Source organism: Pseudochaenichthys georgianus, chromosome 18 (genome assembly GCF_902827115.2).
Source record: "Pseudochaenichthys georgianus chromosome 18, fPseGeo1.2, whole genome shotgun sequence".
NCBI lineage: Eukaryota > Metazoa > Chordata > Actinopteri > Perciformes > Channichthyidae > Pseudochaenichthys > Pseudochaenichthys georgianus.
Genome location: NC_047520.1, coordinates 17,020,620 through 17,029,593, shown reverse-complemented (window position 1 = coordinate 17,029,593; position 8,974 = coordinate 17,020,620). Strand labels below are relative to the sequence as shown.

General features: G+C 41.0%; 1 protein-coding gene across 2 annotated transcripts in view; it reads right to left on the bottom strand.

The window, feature by feature from the left end:
* Positions 1-2,347: 2,347 nt before the first annotated feature.
* dhx15 (DEAH (Asp-Glu-Ala-His) box helicase 15) overlaps positions 2,348-8,974 on the bottom strand; it is a 30,732-nt gene continuing 24,105 nt past the window's right edge. For both annotated transcript variants that reach the window (XM_034105870.2, XM_034105869.2), the window contains exons 10-14: positions 7,916-8,107; positions 5,529-5,651; positions 4,561-4,751; positions 3,327-3,496; positions 2,348-2,887 (exon numbers count right to left, since the gene is read on the bottom strand). In XM_034105870.2, coding sequence (XP_033961761.1) covers positions 2,770-2,887; positions 3,327-3,496; positions 4,561-4,751; positions 5,529-5,651; positions 7,916-8,107 — 794 coding nt within the window. In that variant the 3' untranslated portion in view covers positions 2,348-2,769. The remainder of the gene's footprint in view (positions 2,888-3,326; positions 3,497-4,560; positions 4,752-5,528; positions 5,652-7,915; positions 8,108-8,974) is intronic.

Below are 8,974 nucleotides of genomic sequence, written 5' to 3'. Positions count from 1 at the left end.
GGCCCTAACACCAGCCCAGGGTGTTGTGAAACGCTGAGGGAGGAAATGTACAGCCTACCGTTGACCTCAGATAAGTTTTCCGCTTGAACTGCTAAACAAAAAGGGGAAACTCTGAATCTCATTCCAACTGAATTTCAATGTTGGACTGCAATGGCACGGAGAGTGCAGACCTCCATCAAGGACATACTCCTCAGCACTGACTTTGGTGTGTTCGTGAACTCTAGTGGAAGCACGTTAAAAAGAAGATGTATTTCCATGAATGTCTGAACAACAACTTGATATCTACAGAGATAGATTAAGGCGGTGTTCACATGAATTTTCTCAGTTGAAAACTTTTCTTTTCTGATTAAGAGAACAAATGTTAACGAAAAAAGAATCAGTTCATGTACTGCGATTCAGATCTGCTAAAACATTGAATGCCCCCCGCTGAACCCTTTCACCATGTTTTTGTGAAATCAGGCCAGCAGCTTTTCTGTAATCCGAACTGAAAAATGGCATAACACATATCGTCCTTGGCGAATGCTTTAAAAAAGATCTCGCCCTGTATAAAAAAGTAGAACTGCATGCATGCAAGCATATAGGACCCTCGTATCAGACACTGCGGAAATACAAGTTGGAGACATTATGATTTGTAAGTATGGCGGTGTGAATCAATGGGAAGTATTGAGCATGAAAAACTGTTCTTACCTCAGAATCAATCCCATATCATTTCCAGATCAGCTCAAACTAATGGGTTTTCTATTGGCTTTGCTTTGGAGACAGACTTATCTCCACGGCACCGTTTTATGGTTCTGTGTACATTCCCGAGCAAAAGGCCATCCACTTAAAAACTTGGATTCCCAACAGTCCGAAAAATATTAAAGCACACATGCTAATATCCTGACTTGGCATATTACACAATCTGCAGGCTTAATTTAAAACTCCCTTAGCAGGTCTACTATCTCTAGCTGCCTACTTCCAGACACTACAGAGATTGTGAAAAATGCTTACTGCTTCATTTCGGCCTCTATCCTCAGGTCAATGTTATGTATATTATTCCCTTACAATTGATGTAAAGTTGAGATGCAGAACAGAGGAAGGCAAGGTCAGGTTATCATACAAACTACCTGGACAAAGAGAAGTCTGGATTAAAGAACCAGTAAAAGAAATTGCTTTAAAAAAAAAAAAAGGTGCTTCAAGAGAACTGCGGAAACAAAATATGGTCTTTGATTTGCTTTTATCATAGCATCCCGACTAAGTAAAGCCAACACTTGGTGGATAAAGGATAATATTGTTTGATGGTGCTTCAAATTCCACCAAGTTGAGCTAAAACAATTAGACCATTAAGATATAAACAAATATTTTGATAATGACGTTAATTGTTTTTTAAGCTAAACATGTCAAACACTTGCGTGCTACAGCTTGTAAAGAACATATCTAACTGCATTTGGTTATTTTTGAACAAACTAAATAACTGGATGTGATTCTGGGAAATGTTAGGGTAATTTTACATTTTATAAAGAACGATTGATGTTACACCAAAGATTTAGCATCCTCAGCCACGTGATGGACAATAAATACATTCAAAATAGATGGAAACTGTTTTTTTTGTTTTGTTCCATGCACTCTTCTTTCCTGTCATAACCCGATGCCTGCATAACCCACAATGCATCTCTGAGATGTGGGTACAGCATGCTTGTAGTAGCAGGCTTCAGGCTGCAGACGTTCACAGTCCCCTTACGAGTCGGTTAATCAGTTTTCTTGTCATTCAAGGTCGGCTGCACACACGCCAGTTGTTCACCCGCAGAATAAGACACTATAACACTTTTTCCTTTTCTTTAAGGATTCCTACAAGTTTGGTGTTGGTCAGTACATTTAAAGTTCATCCGTGGTTTGACGATAGTGAAACTACGTGTTCCGGTTCCGTCACCGACCATTCCTCTGTGCTGAGGCTGCCTGCAGGCGTTACCTTCTACATCCACGAGGCGCTGACACAAAGCTGGAGAGCCAGAACAGGCTCCAGCACAGCGGGGATTTCACACTGATCTTCTTCAGAAACATTTGTAATTAACATCCCCCCCCCCCCCCCCCCACCCCACTCCAACTGTTTCTGAAGCTATCAATATCCAGTCAGAAGATTTAACTTCCCTGAAGAGCAGGAAACAAGCTGGTATTGGCAGGTCAGAACATGATTGCTCAGTGTGTGTGTGTGTGTGTGTGTGTGTGTGTGTGTGTGTGTGTGTGTGTGTGTGTGTGTGTGTGTGTGTGTGTGTGTGTGTGTGTGTGTGTGTGTGTGTGTGTGTGTGTGTGTGTGTGTGATGGTTAAGTGAATGCAGATGATCCTGTTATTTTAAAGCCGACACTGGAAAAAGATTTTATTACAAAGTAATTTTTATTAAGTTGAACAGCAGCAGAGAATGTGAGCAGAGTGCCTCTCTTAGTATTTCCATGACAAGAAAAACAATACATTATGCCCACATTAAAAATTACAGTATAAATTATATTTTCAAAAGCTTCCCAGCAAGCCTAGAAGCTGTGACTTAGTATGGAGGAATGTACATGCTTTAAAGCGAAATGGTTGATGACTAAAATCCTGATTACATACAGTCCATTTCTGGTAGTGCCAAACCTGCAGAAATACTGACACAAGGTGGCCTTCAAAGCACATAGTTCATCAATCATCATGAACACGAATAAGTGAGATCAAAAATAGAGAATCAGTTGTTGATGAAAGAAAAGTTCATGTTTGATGTCCAGATGCTGAGGATGCTGGGCAGCTCATGCAGCTCCTCAGTACTGAGTGTACTCCTTGGATGAGGCTTTGGCAATGAGACGCTCCAACTGTCTCTTAGCTTCACACTGGGGGAAGTTACTCATCTCATAGTACTGCGGGGCGATTTTCACCAGCCTGGGACAGAAAGCAAGGAAACGTCAGTCACAGAAATGTACCGTGCTAACTGGTGGGAGAAAGCTGTTCCTACATATTCACTGCGCCAACATATGAAATACTTCACCGGAGGGGGATGTCGAACACAGGTAGTAATATTTATACTAATAGTCTTTTTTTTCATTATACTGCATTTACAAGAACGCATTTCTATTTTAAATTAAGTACATGTATGGACAAATTAAGATAAGTAAAAAGTAATACAAAAAATATAAACCATATATAATATTTATACAATGTTATTTTTTCTTCTATAATTAAATAAAAAACAATAAAAAAAAATGCTTCAATTCCTGCAAAACATAAATATTCCAACCACCTCCATCTTTTGTAAGTTAATGTAACATTAAATGTAACATTCCTTTCAGATAAGGATCTTTAGAACATATATTAAACCCACCACTCTGGTTTGACGTCGGTGCACGTGCGGATGTAGTTCTTGGAGGTGAGCACGAACTCGTTGTAGAGCACCCACTCCGGCTTGTGGTCCAGCACGGTGGACGGGTGCAGCTGCACCACCTGGTTGTCCTTCACCGTCAGGTAGTGTCCGGTGCGCTCCAGGTGAGCCACCTGTTCTCAGCACAGAGAGGAGGGGTCAGCGGCCCACACACACACACACACACACACACACACACACACACACACACACACACACACACACACACACACACACACACACACACACACACACACACACACACACACACACACACACACACACACACACACACACACACACACACACACACACACACACACACACACACACACACACACACACACACACACACACACACACACACACACACACACACACACACACACACACACACACACACAATCTTTATCGCTGGCTGTTACTCAACGACACACAAGCATTCAAATCTGCAGAGCTCTGCAGAACAACTTGTGAGCGAGTTTCCTCAGTTTGCAGAGGCTGCTGTGATTAACCAAAGCAATCAGTCTCAATAAAGACCTTTCCCAACAAAGACATGATCTCCCAAATGCTGCGAGAGCTCCAACATGAGCCGCAAATTTGTCTCCACGATAAAGGTTAATGTTGACAAATATTTAAATATTAACACCATAATTCAACTCGTCCGGTTGCTTGTTTCAGGTAGCCCTGGAAATGGCTCATTGCAAATGCCATTTGTTTCCTTGAGCGAGGAGCAAATGGACGTGATCTCCTTGTATGTGTTCAAAACAAAGCAGCAGTGTGTATGCTTGTGCGTGTAAATGTGTGTGTGTGGCAGTCATTATCTCGCCTGCATTCTCACTAGTGTGTTTTTTGCACATAAACAGCTCTCTGTCAAATCAGCAAACAAATAAGAAAGGAGACTGAATAGATAAGGTTATAAAGTTGCAAACATAGGACTAAAGAATCAAATAAACCCAAAATATTAAGGTTAGACTACTTACATCATTTGGTTTGTTTTTTTAACTTGTAATGTTTCTCTATAGCATATACATTCTCTCCAGCTCTAGATGTATTAGTAACATATGTTCTCTAGTGTCTGGGTCCCTTTTCTAAAGCATCCTCCATGTTTGTCACATGGCTAAAATATGTCTCATCATTGTTCTTGTATTTTTAAATGAAAGGCGACGCTCTCCCAGAAGCCCCTGCTGCGTCTGACCTGCATGAAGAAGCCGGTGATGAGTGCGCGGCGGATGTTGGTGTAGTAGTCTCTGTGGGTGAACTCGGTGCTGCGCCGCGGCAGGCTGAAGCGGTCCATGATCCGCGCCAGCTGCTGCCGCACGTTGTCCGCAGACATCAGCGAGCGGTAGTTCACGAAGTTCTCGTAGCACCACTGGTTGGAGTCGCTGTCTGAGAGACACGGGGGATTAAAAGAGAGATAATGTTAATATTCAAATGTTTACTGAAGCTGAACCAAAGGGCTTTTTTAAATTTTAACATTCAAAGCTTCAGTTAAAATGTTCAAATGACTGAAAATAATTACACAGACTTTTAGTTAATATTTAAAAAATATATATAGTATTTAGTTATAGTAAATTGTGTTGTGATCTGTATATGTGTATGTGCTTGTATTTTTTTTTCTTCCCAGTATTGAATTGATTTTAGCCCTTGTACATGACTTCATTAAATTCTTACCCTGAGACTTTAAATAATTGTTTTATTTGTTATCATACTTTTTGAAAGTTATTTATCATAAAGCTTTTAGTTATTTGCCAAGATTTCGGGTCTTTGACCAAAAAATATGTAAATATGAACTCTCCTTCTGCTTCATCTAACTTAGTTGTATTGTACCTTGACTGTATTCTATCAATATTAAATTAGCAACAAATCAATACAAATGAAGCTTTAATTGTCTGTCGTCAAATATCGACACCTTTTTTATCTTCTAAACAAAATCCTAACATTTGAATAATGTGATTTATCGGCCACCTATGGAATCTTATTCTACAAAAATTATAATACTATTTGTGTAGTAGAATATGTATCTACTGTGAACAAATAACGCCTTTAAATACAATCATTAAACATTTAAAATTGTCATTAAAATCTGAAAGTCAACATGACGCTCCAAAGATGCATCTGTTGGTTTCAGCTCTATAGACCCAGTGTGCAGGAGAGGCCACTCACTCTGTTTGAAGGCGTGGTACACGTTGAGCTGCGTCATGTGGTCTCCGTCGATGTGGGCGAAGCGCATCTTGGACTCGTCGGCCATCTTTCTAGCCTCCGTGGGTCGGACGAAGCACTGTGGGACTAAACAAGGTTGGTACAGGCCCCAACACAGCCGCCCGGAGGGATAAGTTAAGCTGATCCCACAGAGAGGAACACGGCCTCGGCTACAGAGGCTGCACTGAGAAGAGTGGAGAGGAGCGGGGGGGCAAACAGGAGGGAAGGGTGGGGGTCTCCGCCCTGATGCACTGCACTGAAATACACTTTAAACATGGGATAATGTCCAAAAGGCTTTAAAATAAGTACTTTTATTATCCCAAATGTTTCAGAGAAATGTTTAATTGTAATCCTCTGGTCTCCTGTGATGGCGTTGTATCCCCTTCCACTTTAGCGTTGTCGGTCATAAATTGACTTTTTGTTGAGTTTTAAGCCACATTTCTATCATACATCTTTTTTTACGACATCTGGATAAAAGTTGCCAGAGAAAAAAGCTGAGTAAATGTTAGCTGATCAGAAAGTCATTTCTACCGTCAAACTGCTTTATTCACTGCACTGCTTTTCTTTGTTAAATCACTGGACAGGAGAAGACAGTAAATCAAGCCACACTTAAAGTTTATTTATTTATTCTTTTTTATATTCAACTGTGTTTATATTTCTATTTTCCGCTCCATATTATCTTGTCCTTTTTTTTTTTAACAAACATTGTTACTTTGATTCTTTGCTGTTTGGTATGCTAGCATTGTTTCACATCGCAGCACCACTGTCAATCGACCGCTTATCAATGGAGGTTCAAGTAAACAGCATTACCATCTTATAGATTACATTAAGGAAGTAAATAAATGAGGGGGGAGTTCATCCAGAGGACTGCGGGCTCCCCTGTGAGAACTCGCTCCGCATTGCTTCATGTCAGCCCTGCTCCACTGTGTCTTTAACGGTGAAACTGGTTTTATTGAGCCTAGTGGTTGGCTGCTGTGGCGGCAACATTCTCAGGTGTACTTTGGCCGCTCGCTTCTAATGAACTCAGCACAAAAAGCTGCCGTCACGAAGCACCTGCTTTAAGTGCACACCACGTCCAAAAACAGCCAGTTAAATCCATTTCCCCGCTCTCAAAGACCCTCGCACTCCCTTCAAAGGCGTCAAGATTCATCTCAATGAGCAGCATTCTGCTTTGGCAAGCCTAAAGTGCAATTACTGCGGCAGCATGCTCCAGCTACACCTATACATTTTGTACGGACATGTATTTCCACCTTCTTCACAAGTAAAAGCTGACACCACTTTCCCCTGCTTGCCTCTTAGTTAAGTTCAGATTTCACTTTCTCACTTCTGGGGTCTAATATTTGAACATCCATTGTTTACACAGGTTAAAGTGGCAGTAAACAAGTTAAAGCAAAAACGTGACTATTGCCACCGTTGTAAGTAACATGATTCACAGAGAACCGCAGTGACGAGTCCTAAAACCCGGAAGTAAACTCCTTCCGGTTCCTTCGTCAAAAACGCAATGCAATTTCTCCATAGAATTTTGGAAAATAGCTGGAAATAAGGTCTGTGGTTGAAACACATTTACGAGACGGATCACGTTTTGTTCAGCCGGATAATATCCACATGTCTATCCTACTTTTATAATTTTCGAAGCATAAATCTAGTCGCAAGAAGCAAAATGCTAACGTTATGCTATAAACGAACTAGAGCAGGGTCGCTGCTTCAACGTCACGCCAACTTAAGATCCATTTTCAAACGTACAGATTCTAAATGGAACAAGTTGAAGTGTTTGTTTTAAACACTTTGCAGGAGGCAGGTTCTTGCTTTCAAGCAGAACAGGGCAAACACACTTTTTTTTTGCGGGAGTGTTTTACGTGTTCGGTGTAATGACGTACAACGGCCTGGACAACTTCTGTAGTCCTATTCAGCCACTTGGTAACAACCATCGTTTTTCAGACACGTAAACTCTTCAGAAATCACCAGCGGGGTCACTGCTGATGGATTTAATGTCGTAGAACAAAACGTGATCTGTCTCTTCAATTTGTGTCAACCACAGACCTTATTTGGAGCCATTTTCCAAAATCCTATGGAGAAACGGCATTGCTTTTTATCGAAGGAACCGGACGTGGTAAAAATGCTAACTTACGTCCGGGTTTTAGGACGCGTCACTGCGGTTCTCTATTACATCTTAGTTAACGATGGTAAAAAAAGGTTGTCAAGATATTATGTCGTTTTGGAGCTTGTTTAGCTTCCTGCTCTCCCGCTTCAACTAACTTCCTTTTCTTCCTCGTCTGTACAGAAGTTGAATTATCTAGATGCGCTGTGTATATTTCCTGTGCGCTCATTGGTCCGTGAGCACTGAGCGTTACCTGACAACATGGCGGTGATGGAGAGGATCTCGTTGGAGCAGTTGTATTCACAGCTGGCGATCACCATCTTGGCCAGCTGGGGGTCCAGGGGGAACTCGGCCATCATGGAGCCCAGCTCTGTCAGGTCACCGTCGTCATTCAGCGCCGCCAGGTAGTTCAGCAGCTCCAGGGCGCGCATCAGGGTCTCTGGAGCTGAGGGGAGGAAGGATGGGGGAGATGGGCCAGTAAATAATGCTCCGAGGCAAAACACACACAGGCGACAGCCGCAGAGCGATTTCCAAAATGTCTTCATCACAGCAGAAGTCGAGAAGAACAATTTGGAGCAAACAAGGATGTCAGGAGTGATTAATGCTCATGATTCACTGAATGTCTTTGAGTTAGATAAAATGAGACGTCTCAAGAAGTCACCTTGGGTTTATTATAATAGACAATTAGAAAGTGTTAATAGAAGTTGAAGCACTATTTAAGTGTTTGCATCTCATTAGTCTAACTTAATACAACACTTGTGTACTGGCATTAAACGTTAAACCAAAACAAGTCTGCAGCACTTAGTTAAGCATTTATGTTCAAACGTGGCTGATAGAAGCTTTTATAAATAATAAAGAGTCTGAAGAAACTACTTTTTCTTTTTTAACAGTGACATGAGTACTCTATGGAAAAGAGCGTTTGAGATGTGAACATTTTCACATTCAAGCGACTAAGTGTTGCAACGTAATTTTCCAAATGGTGGGACCAAATTCAGGGCAAAAACAAAAAATGTAATAATTGCCATTTATTACATTTCAGCCAAGGAATATACAGGGACATTTCTGATCAGCTGGTATGATATCAACTTATTTAATGAGAAGAACTGTAACCAAAAACATTGATTTAAGAACACTAGTTATGTCTTCTATTGCGTAGTCCCACTTGTTCACATTATTAAGAAAAGTGTCGATACTGATTTATAGAGTTTCATATTTATTGACTATAGTTGCCTTGCCTATAGTTGTTTAGGATTAAGATAGGACACTGTATATACACTTTGGCTCCCCTCGCACCTTTAACAGAAGACCGATG